Below are 23,132 nucleotides of genomic sequence, written 5' to 3' on the forward strand. Positions count from 1 at the left end.
TAATTTGCATTTGTCAGTATTTTGTATAGTTCATACATCTCTCTGTATTAAACCCCCTCATTTGCCTACAGCAGTGCAGGCTGATATCGTGGATACATTTTCTGTTTTTTTTATTTTTTATTTTTTTATGCATTTGAAGATAATTCCTTTAAGGAAATTAAGCACACAAATGCCTTATATATTTATGCAAGCAGTGCAGAAGGTGCTTAGAAGGCCAAAATGTTGCTGGTTTTCCTATGTAAAGGATGAATTAGCCTCTTCCTCTTAGAATTTGTGTCTTCCCCTCTAAATTTGGCAGTATTAGGGTGAAACCTGCTACATACAGCTAAAGGTGGCTTTTTGTTTTACTAAGCATGTGTAGGTGAGAGAAATTTAAACTGAAAAATGCCCATCTCTTTTTTACCTCCACATGTTTATTCATAAATGAATTATGCATCCTAATTAATCTTATAAAAATATTAAAGAGACAATGTCAGGAAAGATGCCTCTTTTGAATAAATGTCAAAATGATACTAATGTGGACAGGGCCAGTTTGATTTTCTACTCTGCCAAAAAAAAGTGTATTACTAAACAGACTGCACAGGAGGCACCTACCAACGAGAAAAGATATAAGCTCATTAGATCTAATGTACGCTTTGTACTTGAGAACATGTCAAGGACTGAAGAAAGCAAGGATTGTACTGTTGTGGTTAGTTTCTTCTTTTGCCAGCTACGATCAAACAGAGAAATGCTACTGTTGTTGTTTTTTCTCTCAAAAGGAAGCCACCCCCTAACTTACTAATACTATATAATGAAATCAGCAGAGAAATGCAAACAAAATTATTTGATGGAATGAGTAGGTGATATGGGTTGCGGGAATGCTAGGTGGACCTCTGACCCATTCCAAAACTTTCAATCAGAGACAGGGTATATGAAACAGAGGAAAAGATGTATCTCCCTCTATGTCCCACCTCACAGTTTAAGATCAACCGGGGAGGCCCTGCTCTCGGTCCCACCAGCTTCGCAAATGCGTTTGGTGGGGACGAGGGCAGGGCCTGCTTGGTGATGGTCCCCAACCTGTAGAACTTGCTTCCCAGTGAGATTGGGTCGGCTTCATTCCTCTTGTCTTTCAGGTAGAAATTAAAATCATGGTTCTGGGACCAGGCTTTTGGGCAGCAGATATAACAGCACTTTAGATGCAGAATTTGACTGGAATGGTTATATGGCTGACAATAATGCTTTTAATTGTTTTTAATTTAAGGTACTATCTATTGTTTTAAATTATATTGTTGTATCTGTTGCGGCATCAAATTGTTGCCGAATGTAAGCCGTCCTTGAAGGGTTGAGAAGGATGGGGTAGAAATGCAGGAAATAAATAAATAAATAAAATAGAGATGCAAAAAAGCAAGAGTTGATCAATTAAACCAAGTTTAGAATTTTAGGAATTATTTTCTTGAAGAAATTTTGCTTCAAGAAAATTATATCAATTTACTTGAGGCCCTGTATTACTGCAGACCTGCTTTTTGCTAACCAAATAATGCTTTAGTCCACTGGATATGGAATATAAGATAGCAAGTATGTGTCAGGACTTGAGGAACTGCAGGGATCAGTGCAGCCTGATGCATCACCAATCCTGACCGGCGAAGGAACAGAAATGCATAGGTAAGGTCAGTTATTTGTTGAATCCAACAAAAACTCTTGAGTCATGTTTTCTTGCTGGTCTGAGCAAGCGGGAGCTTGCTGGCTATAGACAGCCTTCATCTTGTCCAGCACTTGATAAGAACAAGGTCTGGCAGCAAGTGAACCCACCAAGGCTTTTTGAAATGTTAGCAATCCATCAAAGAGGCAAAAGAAATGGATTTTTAAAAACCAGCCAGCACTCTCTCCTCTATAAGAGCAAAGTTTTAAAGCTTTTTTTAAAAAAAAACAAAAACAAATCAAGCAGTGAAAACGCAAAGTGAACATGCTTTTGAAGCACCCTGCAAAAGCCATCCAAACTGCTTCTCAACTAGGTATGATGAATATTTTTGTGAGTTCTTCTAAAGCCAAGGTTTATGCAGCATGTGTATGTCTCATTGCAGCAATATCTGAATAATTTAGTCCAACTGGAGTGAGTTGATAATTGCAATAAAAGTGCATAGATATTGAGCTATTAGGGTCCTGAAGTGGTATGAGAAATGCCTACATAGTGATCATTATATCATTTTATATAATTCTGTTTTCGGAATATGAAGCTTGCAAATAGCCCATAATCACTGTAATACACAGTTTAGAAGAAACCATTTAGATGACTAGAGACAGGGCTTTTGTGCATGGTTGTAACATGTCTTTTAGACAAATGTGAGCAAAAGCACAAAGATATGTTATGGCCTTTAACAGACCTTTTGATCTGTAAATTCTTATACCGTACATATTCACTTGCCTTTAAAATTTTCTAAAAATAAAGAACATGAAAGCCTGTTAACAGAACAGAAATGCAAGATATCTAGCACTGTTGCATGATCACTTTAAAAAAAAAGCAGTCGAAAGAAAGAAAGAAAGAAAGAAAGAAAGAAAAAGAAAGAAAGAAATGTTTCTCTAAAGTATTATGAATCCTCTCAATATTTTTCTAGCTCTAGGATTTGATCAAATAGCTAAAGTACAAAATTCAGAGGTGGGGAGGCTAGTCTTACATTTCTGACTAATTTCATGGGCAATTGCTATCACTCCTTGGCTAAATTGTTGTCTCTAAGCTTTATCCTACTTCACAGTGTTATTGCAAGATTGAAATACCTCCCGGTGTCTCTGGACAACAGTTACATTCACATTGAATTGAAGGTTTTGCATATACTGTGGATGTTCCCAATTTTTTTTTTTTGCGGGGGGGGGGGGGGATATTTCTTTTTTTTTGTTACTCTTTCCCAAAGCTTCTTGGGGAAGCTAATGGTCTTCTAAAGCAGCAGTTCCCAATTTGTGTTCTTCAGAACCCCCAAAGTTCTGCAAAAACATCATAGGGATTCTGAAAAAAAATATTTATTTTAAAAAAATCTTTTTCAAATGTCCATGCCAGAATAAGGAAATCTTACTGAAATTCAATGTACCTCTGCTTTAAAAGCAAAAAGCCTGTATTTTTTGTGTCAGAAGCGACTTGAGAAACTGCAAGTCGCTTCTGGTGTGAGAGACTTGGCCGTCCGTAAAGACATTGCCCTGAGGATGCCTGGATGTTTTTGATGTTTTACCATCCTTGTGGGAGGCTTCTCTCATGTCCCCACATGGGAAGCTGGAGCTGACAGAGGGAGCTCATCCACACTCTCCCCAGATTCGAACCTGTGACCTGTTGGTCTTCAGACCTGCTGACACAAGGGTTTAACCCACTGTGCTACTGGGGGCTCAGCAAAAGACTGAATCTGTACCATTGGGTGACTTTGGGGTAGGACTGATAGATTTATAGCCATTGGTAGCCAGAAAGGCTATCTGAGTAATGCTTCCCTTTCATGTCCACCTATTGCAAAAACCAAGCTTTTCAAGTTAAACTGACACCAAAAACAAATTTAGGAGAAAGCGGAATGCCACCCCAAATGTATATATTAAGCTGTCAGACATAAAACGCACTTTCAAAATTACTTCAAGTAGAAAAATGAAATAATTTCATTCACCATTTTAATTGTGCAGGTCATATTTTCCTTTACCAGAATAAATGTTTGTGGTTATATCCAATGTTTTCTTATACCAAAATAAAGGTTTGTCTTTTTAATCAAAATGTTTTCTCTTTCTTTCCAAACCTACTACATTATGCAAAACACTCAGACAATTGGTGTAGCTGAAAGAAGAAAGAACCCTGTGGGTTCACAATGCTTAGGGACAGAGATGGGGTTTCGTGGGAAAGAAAAGTCTTTTAAAGGGTTTCATGACTATAAAGGTTTGGGAACTGTTGCTCTAGAGTAGCCACATCCAGATACTTAGTGGAGTAAGAAGCCAGAGAGCCTTAGTGTATGCTCTTGGGTGTATGCATGGAGCGGTGTAAATTCCAGGCACAAATTTTAAGGGCAGTTGAAGGTATTAAATATCTTTTGGGCTTGAGCATGCCAACAATACAATTGCATCAATTCTGTCCAGGACTTCTGCATAAGCTCATATACAAAACATTTTTCCTAGATCCTCATAATAGTTAGAATATGGCTTATGTGTTTACTGCACTATTATCATAATAAAGTAATATCTGTGCATAGGCAGCTCAGGACACTACCTAGATTTAATGTTCCAGAAATGGTTTCAGATTCATTATTCATATACACGTTTAGAATAAATATTGATCTTTCTAGAGTTCTATCATTCTATCAAGATTTTATATATACTACATATATAGTATTCACCTTTCATATACCTAACACAATTTTGCAAATGAGCATCACAAAGTTCTACTCATTTTTTAAAATGCACATGTCTATAGAAGAAAAGAATTCAAGAGGGCAATGGAAGCGCAACATGGCTCTTTGTTCTTTTTGCCATGGTAGAATGCAATTCCGAACCCTCTCAAAATACACATTAATCAGTTTCTCTGATACCATTCTACTTTTTCAACAGAGGAATGGGCAGAAAATATGGGGCCATTAGATCAGCTGCTAACATAGTATTTAGCCAAGTCAAACAATGCTTTCTGGGGGCCAGTAAGATATACAGTCAGCACAGGAGACCTAGATGCAGGAAACCTTTGATGTTCAAATTCTTGCCTGGCTACAAAGCTCACCAACTAACTTTGGGAATCAACCCACTCTATGATAATGTTGTCTGAGGATTAAATGGAGAACTGAAGATCATTATAACACTTGGAATTCCTTGAAAGATTGTTGATTTATAAATCAAGTGATTGATACTTTATGCCCAGAAGGTGGGAGTATGAGTTTGCACACTCTGTCTTCTACTAAGTCAGTCTTAGCTCCTCCTCAAGCAGATGCAATGCCTGGACCTGTTTATTGCTCCAGTTAGCCTACATACATCAATTGCCATACTTAAAACATTCCAAGCAATCCTATGGGATGACCCCTCTATTGCATAACCACCACCTCCCAACCACATTCCTGGGACTGAAAAAATTAAAATCTAATCCAAAACTATTTTCTTCCTTACTTCCAATAATGGTACTCTGCTAGCATTCTAAGCAGCCAGACATCGTATTTTCTTCATTTTTAAAAGGATGCTCATGTTTTTAAAAAGGTTAATACAGAAGACACAGTTAGTAACAAGTCACTGCAAGCTAAGTGTACAAATTATCAGAAATATAAAGCTATCAGTTCTGTTTAACAATAAGCAATTCTTGCAGGCTATTGCCAAATAAAACATTTTCTGCACAGCGTTAAATCCAAAGTGCTTAAAAAATCCATTAGATATCCACTATCCAAAATTAGCTGTTGTCACTTTTCGCAAAAGCTTCGCTGGATGAGCAAGTCTCTATATGCCTGGAGAATGAAAAACAATGTGCATACAAAATAAACAACTACACTGCCCTGCCCCCCCCCCCCCCCCACCTGCAGGCCTGAGTTTTGTACTTGGAGTAACCTTTCTTTTAAATGTGGAATGTGCAAATAAAAAGAGGGAAATAGACAAAAATAATAAAAATATTTTAAGCATGTCTGTCATCTCTAGATTTTTTATTTTCTGCATAGAATGTTTTTGCTAGAAGCAATAATTTAACCTATCTAAGAATTTCTACGGTAAACAAGAGGTGAACTCTCACATAAGAAATTGGATCTTCATGGGTAAATAATGGATATGAAAATGCAACATGTTCATGAAAATATAGCTTTTGTCCTGTGAACTTTATTTCAGAAACCAAACGAAAGGGTTTATAACATAACAAACAAGGTTATTGTATATGGTATTTGCCAAATTATTAAGCCAAAGAATCAGTTTTCAAAACTACTCTTTTAATGATTCACAGAGAAAGATATGCTTAGGACTAGATTGATCACATGGATGCTGACTAGTATCTATTTTATATGGAACATATTTGCTGGCATCACTGCTGGAAAAGGAAATGAGGAGAGGAACAACCATCTTTGGATCCATTAAATGACATACTTCGGGAAGTGGCTTGCTTATCTAATGGCATGAGCATAGTGTGATATTAATTTGACGTGATATGTGCTAACATGTAACACTTTGACAGTTTCCAGAAAACTGCCTTCAAGAAAGGTGAGGACAGTGGGTCTTCTTTACCTGTAAATGTTGATCAGCTAAATAAATAAAAACAAAACTGAAAGCAGAATCAATATAATAAAATCTATTCTTAATTTTATGTTAACACCTTAAACTGAGAACCATATGGTCTCTTTTTGAAATCTGGAGAGTTTTTCTTCTGGGAGAAGAGGAAGCAAAAGGTAATTGAGATACAGACTTCAACAAATGGCAGCCTTAAGAGATGAGTGACAATAGCTAAAGACAGGGGTAGCTATGTTAGCCATATAGCAAAATCCCCATACTGTGAAACCTTTACTGGACCAAAAATGGCAGACAACTTGTTTAAAGTTACTGGAAATGGAAGAAAAAATCCAAAGGATGGGCAAAGTATAGAATCATGAAAAAAATGGACAAATCTTTGAAAAGTGCTCAGAAACTTCCGTTGGCTCAAATTCTGTTTTTTAAAAAACTTTGCAAGATGGTCTAATGTGAATTAATTTTGTCTGTTCTAGCTTTTGTGCATTCATCCTCAGATATTATTAAGTGAAAAACAGGACCACAGCTTTAATAAAGAATAAAAACAAAGAAAGACAGTAAGAGAGAGACAGAGTTATGATTTGTCAACTCTATTCTACTCTTCTTTCTATTCTAATACTAGACCGTCAGTGATTACTTGGTTGTGGGGTGAACAGTGGTTACTTACATTAACTTCTGTTATAGCAATATCAACGACGCTACCAACAACAATTAAGGCATCAAAAGTGTTCCATGCATCAGTGAAATAGTGCTGTTAGGACAAGCATTCAGTAGCACGAGAAAACAGAAACAGAAAAGAAAGAGAAGAAAAAGGACAGTGTTATAACACGGAAACACAATCTAAGCTTCTGCAATGCACCAGTACTTTCCTCCTCAAGTTTGAGAAGGCAGAAGGCAAAAAGCAACTATTTCTTCCCCAGAACAAGATAACTGTAAACTGGCCTGGCCTGCAATCTAAGTTTAGAAACATATCCAAATTCTGTGACTTGTCCAGATAACAGAAATATGTCAGGAGACAGAAAAAAGAGAAGGTGGCACTGGAGGAATTCGGCTGGGGTATACTCACATCAGCTTCACTGAGAACGATGTCTACTATGCTGCCAAGAACGACGAGGGAGTCAAACGTGTTCCAGGCATCACTAAAATAACCCTGAACAGAGCAGGCAGGGTGCAAATGTTTGTGATTACAAATGAAAAGTCAAAATATTTGCATACTTCTGTTTAATTTCCTTTCATAAACAGAAATTATTTCATACAAAATTCAGTGGCATAATGAGAAAAACAACAATATTGTCTACTGAAGGAAAGGCAGAAATGTGACATAATTTGACCTTAACATGCCAGGAGGACTCTGACATGAATAAGGATTAAGCACACTTGTGGTGTGATAATATTTGGCAAAGGTACATCTACACACTGGCACTCCTTCAATAGGGACATGCTGGAAATTATCCTATATACTCATGTATAAGTAGAAATTTTATTCAAAAAACCAACCCTCAAAACCTAGATCAGCTTAACTATGGGACAATATGAATATTATACCATAACTTCTTTAAAAAGAGGAGCCATCCCCTTCTCTTAGTCGAGCTGATAAAGGTAAAAGCGTAGCCCATTTCAGGAGAACCTAAAATAAGCACTGACCCCATTTACTCTCTCAATTGTAGTGGCACTTCTGGCCTTTTTGAGTACCTGAGTTGGGAAATGGTAATAAAGGTGGCCTGGGGCAACTGGCTTCCTGGGGCAGCACAGATGTTTTCCCCTCTCCATGGAATGACACTTGACATATTCATTAGTCACATTAAAATCCATAATTTGGGACCCAAAACTTGTCATTGACTTATACATGAGTACATACAGTACTTTCTAAGGTACAGTAGATATCCTAATACCCTGATTCCGCCCTCTCTATCCCTGTGCCCTTTCAATATGTTTGATCAACAGAAAAAAGTCTTAAGCTACTGGAAAACAAGCTTAAGCTTATGTCCAGGATATACTTTAGTATTGTAAACTGATGCATTCTTTCTTTATTATTCACACACAAAAAGTTTGTTTACAATTTTATGGCCTAGAATTAAACTCCATCAATATCCTAATCATTCTAAGAACATAGAGGCACACATGTGTTTTTGGGAACTGACAAACTGGGAGCATGTTGAACAACAAAAATGGGTACAACAGTGCAAAGCTTCAAATACTGAGTTTTGGGGGCTATAATTACATGAATCTACCATTCAGCACAGTGGACATAGCTATGCTGACCAGAGGATTTGGAGAGATGTAGTTCCAAAATGTAACATCTCAAAAGCTTGGGGCAGTGTTGATGCAATTGCATCATTCAGATACAGACATTTTAAATCAATGTATAATTAATACTTATAAATAACATTGAACATAAAATTAAGCTATACTTTGGATATAAGATATTTCAAATGGGAAAAAATGGCCAGAAGAGAGGTACAGCCACATATACAGTGAAAGGGTGGGACAACACAAAGCTAATGGGCATCATCCAGGCCGTATGGGGGTTTTCAGCATGTATTTATTGAGTTCTGTTCCTAAAATAGATTTATACATGCACACAGAAAGAAAAATTGAAGCACCATTATTTTCTTTGGGTATGTGTATGTATTTCAAAAACCTGAATAAACTACTATAAATGGCACTTCTACATAGGTTTTTATGAGTCTTGAAGTACAGGTGTGCCTAATGTTCTGCCATTTCAAATTGTATGTTTAGTACAATGTTTCCATACTTGTCCATAGATCTTCCAGGACACTTCTTAACCACCTAGACTGTCACTGAATGAGGAAGAACCTAAAAGACTGGGTAAAATTCTGGTGTCACTGTGTACAAATCAAATCAAAGCGCTGAAGCTAGAGCATTACAGAACATGACATAGCAGCAATTTTGCCTTCATTAAACTGCACTGCTTTTTAAAATTCTTGTAATAATGTTGTAGCTTGTTGTGAGTGTCTACTGCCTCACAGTAGACACTGCTGTATATGTTCATTAGCCATAGCCGAAACGCTAATTCATACAGTGTACACACACACACACACACACAGAAAATTAGAAAGCAGTCTTTCAAAAACCATAGTAACTAACCAATGGACATAGGTCCATTAAGACGTTACAGAGAAAAGGATTTGAGAACGTGAGTTACAGTCAGACCCCATTAAAAATACTGCAACCATTCTGAACTGTTCTGTTATTGTGAAAAAGGCTGAAAAACAAGCTTAGCTACTAGCTGTACTTATTTGTTTCCCCATAGACCATCACGTTACTGTTCACCAAATTTTGTAAACAATATAGCTTAATACCAACATCTTTTTGTGAGCAAATTATCACATCAGAAGAGATATTGTTTCTCAATTTTCTTTTCTCTTTTCTTATATTAATTTTATGCAATTAAAAGAATTTTCAAGCAATATATAGTATGGTGAATTGTATTTTAGTTGGTTATTCAATGCATTTTCTCCCATAGCAACATGTGCTTATAAACGGGGAAGAACTATTGGTTGATGTGATGTGGCCACCTTGAAAGTGAAGAATGTACTTTTATGGGATATATATATATATATATATATATATATATATATAGGATATCTGGATATTTGAATCATATGTCACATATTCATTTCTTAAGGTGTTCCTTTCCTATCAGTACATACAAATATTGTTTTGATCATTGTGTAAAGCCAAAGCAAGCAAACATGAAGTAGCAGAAACAAAAGATGATTCTGGAAATGGGAAGATGCAATATATGGACAAGTCACAGCATGTAAACTTTGTATCACACATCTCAGAGTCTTCATCACTGCAACAACTCATGATCAATCTACTTACTAGATATCTTTTCTTTTTTGGCACACAAATCTGATACAGAATAGCAAGGGGAAATAATTCCATATTTAATTATGCAATATTTGGCTTTCATAATAATATACGTTTGAACTTCTAATTATTAAAATATAGTATGACCCTTCATCCACGCACTCTTTATCCACAGTTTCAGTTATCCACATTCCAAAAAGAAAACTTCCTCAGGTTAGCCCACCTAGAACATGATATCTGGGATCCATCTAGTAATACAGAGTCACTCTTTTTCAATGCATGACACCTTGTGTGTACATTACATGAATAGGGCTTGGTTGTATAACTAGGTATGTTTTTTAAAAGTCCCTGGGAGTATCTTACCCAATGTAATTGACCATAAAATCTATCATCCAAAGCATGTATCCTAAAATGTTGTGGTATATACAGGGTTAGTCAAAATGCATAGGCCAATAAGCCATGTATTAAGCATGGATTTGACAGTCAAACTACACATGTTATGATAACCCTGTGACTAAAATTTCTTATTCAGAGCCAGTTCAAGACATGTTGATGCATCAGGTAAAATAAAAGATGGCATCAGACTGGAAGTTTACATTTTCCCCACCACTCCAACTTGATAGCTTACTCCACAACTTGAGGGCATCAGCCTAGCTTTAAGAGGTATAGGGTAAGCTACTTTCCATAATACTTGGCCGTTAATATCACCTTTCAGTCCTAGTAAATGCTACCAAGAAAGATGCTTCATTCTAAATCCTAGTAGGGCATCCCCCACCCTGACATAATTATATTTTACAAAAGTCAATCACATGGCCATGATTTGCATCATAGCTGGCTTCTATTGACTGCCAAAGGAGAACCATACAGGTTTAAACCTAAACCCTTCATCAGCTAATAGTAGCCTGACAGGGATTAGTTGGGAAGCAGTCTAGAATTAAACCTCTCCAATATTATACCTCATCTCCAAATTGTCCTTCCCTTATGGCAGTTATTATAAAAGAAAAAAAATCATTGGGAGTTTTATTTATGGAATACCATATCCTATGTAGTTTGATTTTGAATTTATTTTTTATATACAGACAATAGTACACTATAATAATAAATCATGTCATCATTTTACACAGAAAAGGAGATTGTTCTCCAAAGAAAGTTGCTCCTTACTCTGTACAAAGAACAACTGTATTATATGGACATGTGCATAAGACAAAGGTTAAAAATAGATCATATGGATAAGAAACACATATCAAAACAATACAGTTTGCCAACATACAATTATGCTATGTATAATTCAAAGTTTATAATTTCATTTTTAAAATTTTATTTTTAATAGTTGATTTTAAACATATTTGAAATATTTTAAAATGTATATTCATTTACATGACTTTATATAGAATATATATATATATATTATACAGCAGTGTGTCCAACATGCTAATCTGAAAAAGCATGACATTTAGCTACTCAGTGGACACATACATTTACTGATCTGTAGCCTTTATCGGCTAACAGACCTAGTCTTGGGACTATGTCACAATTTTCAACACTAAGCTTAATTTCCAAATACGGAAGAAAAAAATTATTGCCATCTCTCATGTAAGAATGCTACAAAAGGGTGTAATTTTTATGGTATTCATAAAGTCACGATCTTATCTATTACTCAGCTATAACATTAAAAAAAACCCTACTTCATCTTATTTCATGCAGTAATATGGATAGGATCAGATTTAACATTTCTCTGAAGATTTTCTGACATTTTATCATGAAAACCTTGTTGATTCTTGTTGGTTATGCACCTATCTCATCAAAAACACAACAGATTGTCAAAGTAACACACCCAAAAGGCAATCTTAACTAAACCATGCATAATCTCTTACCTTCGGCTTAAATGCAATAAGCTTCAAAATCATTTCAACAGTAAACACTGCGGTAAAAACCATATTCAGAATATCCATTGCATCATTAAAAATCTTTGACTGTCCATAGTGCTGTAAGAAGAATATTAGGATTATTTTGAGGGTAAAAAACTAATGATAGTGATTTTTCAAATCATGAGACACCAGAATTCTCAAGTCTTAAGTATTTGTTTGGTTGGGAGAATTTTGGAATGGGCAGCCCCTCCAAAGAGAATATGACATTTTATTAAACAATGGTTTGCTAATTGGCTATTCCTATAGCCCTTTTTGTGTAACTGCCGTTGACCGTTAAAGTATCATATTTAATGATATCAGTGGAGCTGCCCCTTATTTTAAAATTATCTATTTCGATAAGTGTCAACAATAAAAAAACACCTAACAAGATAAATTATTTTGCAGTGTATTAATTCAAAAGTGTTCATAGCTAGTCTTACAACTAACAAAGACATGATACAGAACATCTCATGCTGTGAAAGAGATGAGAGCTTTTGCAAGTAGGCATTAACATATTCAACGAGAGTAAACCACTTTTTAGCAACAGGAAACATGTTATAACCACCTGGTTTTTTTTCCACATTATCCACACGTTTTTTTCCATCAAACTAGTATACCACATACATCTCCACCAAGTGGCCATTGAAAAAAAAACCCAATGTTCCCATTGTTAGCATTTTCCAATCTCACAATAATGAGAAGAGAAGCTATTATATCTTTATATTGTAACCCTTTATTCCCAGACACAAAGACAGGAAGTAAAAGGAGTGTAGGCAGTGGTTTCCAGTTGCTTTAAGTGTTTTATTTTGTGTAAATGTCTAAGATGTGATTATGCCTGCTAGGGTTGTTAGTTTGATTTTTTTGGTATATTATTATTTGGTATTAAATTTACAGTTAGGCTGTTTTATATTGTTTGATGTATCCCATTTTGATGAAATGTGTTGACACGTTTCTTTGTTGGCATTGAATGCTTGCCATATGCCTTGGTAATCGCCCTGAGTTCCCCCCGAGGAGATAGGGCAGTCTATAAATAAAGATTGTTGTTGTTGTTGTTGTTGTTATATTTTGTAATTTCATTCATGAGACTAATAATTCTAAGCCAAAATTGGGCTTTTTTGTGGTGCTCTAACCTACATGTAAATTAGCTTTATGGTCACAAGCCCTCCAACATGAGTATATGTACAGGAGTAATAAACCCGTTATAAATTAGTTTTGACATGCTTTCTTTTAATGTAGCAGATTTTGATTAAATGAGGACAAGTTCCATATTTTTAGCCAGTTAAAGTCAGAGAGCAAGAATTGCAAGGCCACCCCTTAGAACATCACCCTTGAAACATAATCAGGATGTGACATCAATCCCTGGGTCCCAAGCTTCTGACCTACATATTTTTCACATCATAGAAAATGGTTAAAAGGTTACTTCTAAGCACAACAAAATATGCAGTAACTCCATCATCATTAATTATACAATTTTAGCATCCAATGGGCTACACTTAGCTCATAGAGATCATGTTCAGGAGTAAATGGGACAGGGTTCCCATTCTTACCTGCATTGCCAAGCAAAGTGTGTTCAGCATGATGAGGACAAACATGATATATTCAAAGACAGTAGAATTGACCATATACCAGAACTTGTACTGGTAAGGATTTTTTGGGATGTATCTACGCAAAGGCCGTGCTTTCAAAGCATATTCCACACACTGACGCTGTAAAAAGGTGATACGTCCAATGCATCAGTAAAGTCACAGTTGCAGTTGAAAAACAATGAGTTTAGCACTATAGAAATAATCTATAAACTGGCAGTTATATGCATGAAACAAATTCAGGGATAGCCTTGCTGGATATGTAGCAAAATACAACAAAACCCACAGAACAAAGATACCCTTATCGGGCCAACTTAAAAAGATAAAATATATCTTGCAAGCTTTCAAACCCAAGTAGGAAAGTGGTTTCTGTCTGCACCGATATCCCATCTAGACAACAAAATGTAACACATGAAACAATGTGTAGGCCTAAAAGCCCCTATATTGGGAGAAAGGTAGGATAAAAATAAATTAAACAAACAGGGAAAGAGAAAGAGAGGGAGATTAAAACAGGAATGAGGCAACATCTTTAAAACTAACTGGTTCTTATTTTAGCACAACGAGTCATGTCTATAAAGAAAGATAGCTAAAGGACTTCAGTGGACAAAAAATGTAGACATAGTTGTGAAAATGCAACTGTTTTTATTGTATACATTCAACTTCCAACACACTTACAGACAGAAAGTCCCAATGAGCCACAAAGATTATAAAACTCTGAAGAATTGCTTTATTTTGGAATGAAGTAGGCTCTCTTATAATCTGTTACTGACAGTTATGTTTCATTATGACTTTGCAACAAGTGCACTCAAACTACGCAGGTCTGCTCATGAAAAGTTTGCCCAATAAACAAACTCAACTAAAGAGCGACCTCTTCTGAAACAACTGGTGTCAGTTTGGAATAATATTTTGAAATGTTATTTACGTATCACCTGATTCTTGTCCAGTTCACAGTTCTTGTATTCCTGTTCTCCCTGTTCTTGGAATGTAACAATTACAAAACCAACGAATATGTTCATCATGAAGAAAGCGATAATGATGATGTAAATGATGAAGAAAATAGAGATCTCCACTCGGTAATTGTAGATGGGGCCGATATTCTCTCCATTTGAATCTATAGCTTTATAGAGAAGCCTACAAAGTTCAAAAGAGTACACAAAGGAGGTGCTTTAGCATTCTAATTCTTTTTGAAATAGATTGGTACAAACGATGAAGCAAAACTACTGCATTCAGATATTTGCCAAAATATCCACCAATTCAAAGTGAACATGATCAAGTTAAAAAGTATCAATTTTTAATTTTGAAAATCTTCACTGTGAAGACAGTGAAAGACACCTGCCCTTGCGCTTTGCTACTCTGCTGCTGAGTATGCATGTCCAGTGTGGAACACATCTCACCATGCTAAAACAGTGGATGTGGCTCTTAATGAGACATGCCACATTATCACGGGGTGTCTGCGCCCTACACCACTGGATAAATTACACTGTTTAGCCAGTATTGCACCACATGACATGCAACCAACAGTGAAAGGACCAAGGCAGTGACATCTCCAGCCCATCCCCCGTTTGGATATCAGCCAGCACCCCAACAACTTAAATCAAGAAATAGTTTTCTAAGATCTACAGATACACTTGCAGGAACACCTCAGCAAGCAAGAGTCCAAAAGTGGCAGCCTAAAACCCAGAACCTCAATCAATGGCTGATACCAAATGAGAAACTCCCTCCTGGGCACACAGAAAACTGGGTGACTTGGAAGGCGCTGAACAGACTGCGCTCTGGCACCATGAAATGCAGAGCCAACCTTAAGAAATGGGGCTACAAAGTGGAGTCCACGACATGCGAGTGTGGAGAAGAGCAAACCACTGACCACCTGCTGCAATGCACCCTGAGCACCCACATGCACAATGGAGGACATTCTTACAGCAACACCAGAGGCACTCCAAGTGGCCAGATACTGGTCAAAGGACATTTAATAAAATGCCAAGTTTGCAAACTTTGTGGGATTTTTTGTTTTGTTTTTTAAATACAGTACAAATGTTTGGTTTGCTCCTGGTAAGACAAATAAATAAATAATAAAGAAAATAATAAAGAAAAATTATTAATATTTCAGGGCAGTGGTATATGAAAGTTAGAAGGACAGCTCTGAGAGTTGATAAAGACAAGTTTATTAAGTTTTAACTTCTTAAAATAAAAATAAAAGCTTTATTTCAAAGACTCAGAGGCAAATGGGATATAGAAAATATACAATGATGTATAAAAAGAAATAATGAAATAATTCAGATTTTCATTCAAGGTTTTCTGCAGGACAAGACAAGAAGGAGATCCAAGATCAAAAACTCCTTTCTTGAGCCACCTATTATTATTATTATTATTATTATTATTATTATTATTATTATTTACTGCTTTTTTCTAAAAGAAGTTCAAAGTGGTAGACAGTGTTAAAAACAGGTGGCAAGTCTGCTTTATCCCAGAATGCTAATTCCAGCTTCCCTGTTACCTCCACAGTGAGTAATTCTTGCTGAACGTAACTAAAAAAAATTGAACAAAAACACAAATCCTGATTCATTTTACTAATTTATTAATCAATATTCAGGAGTCTTGAAAAAAAGATTCTACATTGTCCAACATACATGCGAGAAGTAGTTTCCCTGAGGCTCTGGAAGAGATGGGAAATGGCTAAAAATGATCAGATCTCATAATAAGAGGAGAATGCCTAAGTGTGGCACAAGAGGAGTTCAACTATAACACATGTTTAGATTCTGTCTCTTTGCCATTATAAAATGCAATGGTTTGATACCTTGAGAGCACTAGAAACGTGAAGCACCAGTAAACATTTTAACCGTATTTCAAATAACAACAGTCAGAAATATGGAAGATTTCAATTTCCGCTTCAATGTTTGTAACACTCGTACATTCAAAACATTGCATGTCCTCAGATTCCATCTTCTGGAATCTATAAACAGTTGCTCACCACTGGCAAATGCCCAAAGAATCTTACAAATAATATACTTACGCAGGCCAGCCTTCAAAAGTAGAAACAGTAAAGAGAGCCATCATAGCCGTTAGCACGTTATCGAAATTGAAATCACTGTTTTGCCATGATCTCTCTCTCACCATTGGACTCTCCACATCTCCATCTTTATAAACAATAAATATTCCCCTATAGGAACAAAAGCAAACAGCTACAGTTGTCTATATGATAAGACTATTGAGAAGAGCAAGTTATTTATTTTAAAATGCATGCAGTTACGCAAATAAGAGAAACATGCTTACTGGCATTCTATAGGATTCTGCTTTGCTTCATCTGTACACCGATAGAACTTTCCCTATGAATAAAATAGAACACGGAGGTGTAAGGTATAATCTGCAATATTAACTATTGAGTACTCTTCATTTTTCAACAAACCTTCTTCTTCTTACCTTAAAGAGTTGTACACCAATACACGCAAACATGAACTGGAGCAGAGTTGTAACTATCATGATATTACCAATAGTTCGAATTGCAACAAAGACACACTGAACAACATGCTGCGGTGAAAGAAAAAGAAAAGAAAAGGGTGAGTATCATTCTAGTTAAATATCTCACCTTCCTCATTTGCTTTTTATTTTTTTATTTTTAAATTTTATGCATCAAAAGTTATCATTTCCATAAAAAATAATGCAAATTTTCTACACAAACTGTATAAATGATTGGAAAAATTGATCTCTTACACTGAGTTGGATGATACTTGTGATTTTTTTCCAACTCTATAATACTAAGTTCCACAAAATAACAGTGCCATTGGTAAGGCTGATCTCACTAGTGGACAATACTAATATGACACAATATAGGTTGACAGTGCAATCCTATACATTTCTATTTAAAAGTAAATTCCATTACATGCAATGGTGGTTATCCCCAAGTAGCTAAGGGGCCATCTACACTGATCATTTAAAATGGTTACAAGCCAATATTGAAGAAAAAATGTTACTCTGCTGGAGAATCACTTGATGGTGACTACACAAACCACAGAGCACTGAGAGCTTTGCACATTTTTGTGGAAGTTTGTTGTCTGACCAAAATTCAAATTGCATTAAATAGTCAATGCAGATGGGGCCTAGGTCTACCATTAGAGCCCCAAAGTTTTGCTGCTATTGCTTGAAACCTCAGGAACTAGATAAAATGAAAGGGCCCAAACAGATTTTAAAAGTTGATGTGCAAAATAGAAGGCCTGAGGAGGAGATAAGTGAGGCCTAGAAAAGGGAAGATGTGATGTGCTGGCATCATACTATTTGGATCCAGAATTGACAGGTATCATGAGGAAACCTAGAGGGTAGGGAGATTCCAGACATTCAGCACAAAATAGGACAGCTGAGTAGGAAGCCACATTAGGCTGTATAGAAAGGATGAAGGAAGCACCAAGAAGAACTAAGGGGAGAGACAATCCTCAAAATGATGCTTTTGTGTGTGTGTGAAGAGCGACTTGAGAAACTGAAAAGCAGTTTTATTGTAGACAATGTAACATTTATTGGTCCAATGTCAGGCAAAACATTGAAAGAGAGATTTTAATATTTATAACTATTATTATGTTTTGTTTGCAAAGAATATAAGAAAAATATAAAGAAAAATCAAACAGAAACCTTAAGTCCTTTTGCTCTGTTGATTGCCCTTAAGGGCCTTAAGACCCTTAAAACTCTCAGAATCTTCACAACTGAAATAGCACTTGATCTAGACGAAAAGTAGAAAAAAACCCCATTAGTTTGTTATGACTATTCTACTCATCTACAATGGTGAAAGTAAATAGTACATGCACAACAACCAGATTTCATTTACCTTTTGAAGTGAAAGAGTTTTATTGTATGAGCTATTTCTAGTTTTCTCTCCCTTTTCCTCCTCATTCTCTTTTGACACAATACTGTTTTCTGGCTGGGTTGTTATTAACAAGTTGAATTTTACAATGTTTCTTAAAATAAGTAGGCACAGAAAACTAGTACCATTTTTTTTAAAAAAACTACTTTTAACGTAATTCTTTTTCAATGAGTTACTTAATTTTTCAAAAAACAGGAATTCAAAATCACAGGACCTTATGTCACAAGTACCACCTGCCAGCAGTAAAGAATTGGTAGAATCATAAACCCGCAAAGGTCATGGAAAATGAACATGCAAAAATACTGTGGGACTTTCGAATCCAGACTGACAACATTTTGGAACACAACACACCAGACATCACGTTTGTGGAAAAGAAAAAAGTCTGGATTATTGATGTCGCCATATCGGGTGACAGTCGCATTGAGGAAAAACAACAGGAAAAACTCAGCCGCTATCAAGACCCCAAAATCGAACTGCAACGGCTCTGGCATAAACCAGTACAGATGGTCCCAGTCATCAATGGTGCACTGGGTGCCATGCCAAAAGATCTCAGCTGGCATTTGGAAAAATCATGATCTGTCAACTGCAAAAGGCCACCTTACTTGGATCTGCGTGCATCATTCGAAAATACATCACACAGTCCTAGACGCTTGGGAAGTGTTTGACTTGTGATTTTGTGATACAAAATCCAGCATATAGATCTCATTTGCTGTGACCTACTGTGCTTTTGTGTCAACAACAACAACAACAACAGGAATAATAACATACTATCAATAGCTGCAATCCTGTCCTGAATAAAAATCCAACAGAACTCAGGATGGGGCTAGAGAGATCCATCATGAAGTTACCAGTAAATAGGGACGGATTTAATTATTGGAGGACAGGGAAAAGATAACGTTTAACTCTCGTATCATTTGGTACCTGCTTTTACTTACTCCTGCATAATTTTTTGCTTGCTATGTATAGCTATAGGGAAAAGTAAATCACTATATTTAGAAACATGGAAGAAGCAAAAATCTGTCCCCAACGTATAACACTTGGTGGTTCATTGCTTTGTGGATGTACCAGGAGCATTGCACCATTGGGGGCTCTGCACAACTCAATTGAATGTAGTATAACCTATCAGGAGAAACAGAGGGTGGGAAACAGGGAGGGAGAACAAAAGATGCAGTACTTACTGAATGCCGAATGACACAAGAGAAACACCCACTACCAACAAGTCCAGCAAGTTAAAATAATTCCGGCAGAAAGATCCTTTATGAAGAAACGCTCCAAAAACGGTCAGCTAAAAAACAGAGTGGTCACAGTTTATTCATTGTTTCCTCTTCTGTTTCACTCATCTAAAGGCTGTTTACAAGATGTTTACAATCAACCAATCTTGCTTATTCAAGCAATCAGGTTACAAATAAGAATAACACTATTAAAATAAAAAGTAATTTAACTGTGCATCTCTAACTGAAATGAATATCAGGTACTCAATAAATAAAATACAGAGAGGCAGTTAAATCCTCAAAAGCCACTATTATCCAACACAATTATGGTTCAGTATCAGATGTTTCTTCAGGTTCTGGCTTTTACCATGTACAGTATTCTAGATTAGGGCACATCCATTTGAAATGGCTGTTGCATAATATAGCATTTACTAGAAATAAATTGGTGTTACATTGCTCTTTTTTTTTTTTTTTGGCTATTATTTCAAAACTCCTAACAGCATTTTAAATGATCCTTTGCTCTAATTAACAGCAGAAGAGAGATCAAGAAAAGAAACATTAAAATATTTTGGAAAAGCTGAGTATTCCTCACTGTTAATTTTTTTTGTTTCAATTGAATTAAACCTATTATTTTTCTTCATCTACAATTAACCTTTACATTTTCAGAGAATGACTACTAAAATCTGCCTAAAAGTAACAGCTGGCAAAACTAAAAAACCCTGACCTGTATTAAACTGAACATATTTATGGTTTTATATTGTGTTATATTGTGATATTGCGGCATTGAATTGTTGCCAGTGTTAGCCGCTCGGAGTCCCCCCTTGGGGGTTGAGAAGGGTGGGGTAGAAATGCAAATAAATAAATAAATAAATAAATAATCTTGTAAACAGCCCAAATCAGTGATATTATGTAGTATTAATCAAAATGCATTTTTAGAAACACACACAATCAAGTAGGAAATAGAGTTTGGTTATGTCTAATCCTCAGTTGGAAATGTAAAGTTTATGTACTGATTTGTAAAATACAGAAACTTGAGCATCGTATGGCAAAGCTAGCACAATAAGTGATTCAACAGTGATGAGGTTGCATGAAATGTATGTGCCCATGTTCATCTTCCAAAGGTTCACTGGTGTCATTTCAGCATAAATTGTATCTCAGGAGTATTTATGGGACTGGTATGCCAGGCTCAACTATATTTCAGAATTCTGAGCACCCCTGACAGTTATCTTTTTTAATCAGTACACAGACTATACATTAGAATACTAGTTCTGAACTCATGCATGGGCAATACATTTAAGCAGGCATGTGTATGCCTCTTCATGTATTTAAACGTATACCCTAGATAAAGTTATCTGAGTATGTCTTTAAAAGGGCATAGTATCTTGCAAGTTCTTTTGCAAGAAAATAGTGATCTACTATTTTGGTGCTGTGAAGATATAGTTCAGAAAGAGAAATGAGAAATCACATGCTCCTCCTTTCAAAGATTTAAGATCTTTCTTTTTGAAATGCCAGAAAAGGGAGGAGGAAAGCTCATGCTAGTGAAATATTTTTCCTTCTTCTGACAAGCCGGAAGTAGAAAAAAAAGGATAGTGTGAGTTGTTCGACTGATGCGATGATAAAAAGTAGCTTCCACATGCATCCAAAGGTCAAAAAAATAAGGAATAAAATCCATTTTTAAAAAGTATCCTTTGGGTTTTTTTGTATTTTTAAAGTTAAGCTCTGATTGCTGAGTGAAAAGGCAAAAACACTTCAAGTGCCTTTTCTTGGCAGGTGACAGACAGGAAAAAAGTCCTTTTAAGCAAACCTCTTTTATAAACCTGTTACCTTCAAAATGATCTCAAATGTAAACATACTAGTGAAGACATAATCTGCATACCCTAGGATCTGGAAGGTAAACAAAAAGTTACAAACATTATTGCTAAAGCTGTTTTTGAGTTAACAAGGATCAATTAACAGTTAATTACCTTTAACAGGATTTCAACAGTAAAGATGGCTGTGAAAGCATAGTCAAAGTAACCAAGTATCTGCAAGGCATAATATGTGCCACAGTAAGAAAGTCATCTACATCAGGAACATCAGAAATTATAACTTTGTTCATATATACATTTAAAGGAACAAAAGTAGGAATTATATGGAATCCACGTTATATGAAGAATGGCTGTTATTTCACTGAAAATTCCTTCACAACTATGCTAGCTCTCAAGTTTGCAGTATCTGCTCTTTAATTCAGGGATGGGAATCTGTGACTCTGTAGCTGTGGCTGGACTGCAACTCCCAGCATTCCATACCACAGGCTATGCTGGCCAGAGCTTTACAGAACAACATACAGAAGGCTGCATTATTTCCATACCCCATTTAAATCTATCATTTCATTCTTCATTCCATCCCTCTCTAGTATAGATGGCATGTAAACATTTAAAACAGTTGTATCCCTGCAACAATGATCAGCATTGATTTTAGAATAATATCCCTATGAAGAAAATAAACAGTAACACACAACACTGTGAACAATTAAGGAATAGGTGCAAGCAGCACTCAGAACTGAATTACTGAAAAAAAATGAATTCACAAAAAGTGCATTATCTAGTCGTGTTCCTTATCTTTTAAATTGGAGGTTCTCAAAATATGCTTCTCAGAGCCCCAAGGGCTCCACGAACCACAATCAGGGGCTCCGTGATTCCTCCCTCCTCCCTTTCCAAGTGTGTGACAGTGGGGAAGGAGGCACCAGCCAGATGGTTGCTTCCCCACTGCCAAAGTGGGAGCCCCATTGGCAGTAGCAGGGGCTCTTTGCTAAGAGCAGGTTGGGAACTGCAGCAGCAGTGATCTCATAAAGCATGGTCCAGAGCCCCAGGGGCGCGGAGGCAGCACCTGCAGGAAAGGCAGCCACTATGTCCTGTGAGGGGTAGCCCAGGGCCAAATGCAGAGCCCTTTCTGGAGGAAGTGGGTTCTTGCCCACCAAGGACTCAATGGAGAAGCAGTGCTTGGAACCATGATTTAGGCTGGCGACCCCAGCCACAAAGGGTTTCCTTCTCTTCCCTTCCTTGCCCTGCAGACCCTTTCATAGAATCATAGAATCATAGAATCAAAGAGTTGGAAGAGACCTCATGGGCCATCTAGCCCAACCCCCTGCCAAGAAGCAGGAATGTTGCATTCAAATCACCCCTGACAGATGGCCATCCAGCCTCTGTTTAAAAGCTTCCAAAGAAGGAGCCTCCACCACACTCCGGTGCAGAGAGTTCCACTACTGAACGGCTCTCACAGTCAGGAAGTTCTTCCTCGTGTTCAGATGGAATCTCCTCTCTTGTAGTTTGAAGCCATTGTTCCGCGTCCTAGTCTCCAAGGAAGCAGAAAACAAGCTTGCTCCCTCCTCCCTGTGGTTTCCTCTCACATATTGATACATGGCTATCATATCTCCTCTCAGCCTTCTCTTCTTCAGGCTAAACATGCCCAGCTCCTTAAGCCGCTCCTCATAGGGCTTGTTCTCCAGACCCTTGATCATTTTAGTCGCCCTCCTCTGGACACATTCCAGCTTGTCAATATCTCTCTTGAATTGTGGTGCCCAGAATTGGACACAATA

The 23,132-nt window shown here is 36.6% G+C and overlaps 1 protein-coding gene across 22 annotated transcripts in view; it reads right to left on the reverse strand.

The window, feature by feature from the left end:
- The window catches only part of CACNA1D (calcium voltage-gated channel subunit alpha1 D), a 272,363-nt gene that overhangs the window by 84,488 nt on the left and 164,743 nt on the right, over positions 1 to 23,132 (reverse strand). For 6 of the 22 annotated variants that reach the window (XR_009630816.2, XM_067463555.1, XM_060766034.2 and 3 more), the window contains exons 21-31: positions 21,520 to 21,579; positions 19,523 to 19,629; positions 18,116 to 18,203; positions 16,916 to 17,023; positions 16,769 to 16,821; positions 16,509 to 16,655; positions 14,428 to 14,629; positions 13,463 to 13,621; positions 11,883 to 11,993; positions 7,238 to 7,321; positions 6,839 to 6,922 (exon numbers count right to left, since the gene is read on the reverse strand). Coding sequence is in view for 21 of the 22 variants with exons in the window: in XM_067463555.1 (XP_067319656.1) it covers positions 6,839 to 6,922; positions 7,238 to 7,321; positions 11,883 to 11,993; positions 13,463 to 13,621; positions 14,428 to 14,629; positions 16,509 to 16,655; positions 16,769 to 16,821; positions 16,916 to 17,023; positions 18,116 to 18,203; positions 19,523 to 19,629; positions 21,520 to 21,579 (1,203 nt within the window). In the remaining variant the exon portion in view is untranslated. Of the gene's footprint in view, positions 1 to 6,838; positions 6,923 to 7,237; positions 7,322 to 11,882; positions 11,994 to 13,462; positions 13,622 to 14,427; positions 14,630 to 16,508; positions 16,656 to 16,768; positions 16,822 to 16,915; positions 17,024 to 18,115; positions 18,204 to 19,522; positions 19,630 to 21,379; positions 21,440 to 21,519; positions 21,580 to 23,132 lie in introns of all 22 variants that reach the window. The other 16 variants (XM_060766055.2, XM_060766046.2, XM_060766041.2 and 13 more) reach the window with 6 other exon arrangements.

Source organism: Anolis sagrei, chromosome 2 (assembly GCF_037176765.1).
Source record: "Anolis sagrei isolate rAnoSag1 chromosome 2, rAnoSag1.mat, whole genome shotgun sequence".
Taxonomy (NCBI): domain Eukaryota; kingdom Metazoa; phylum Chordata; class Lepidosauria; order Squamata; family Dactyloidae; genus Anolis; species Anolis sagrei.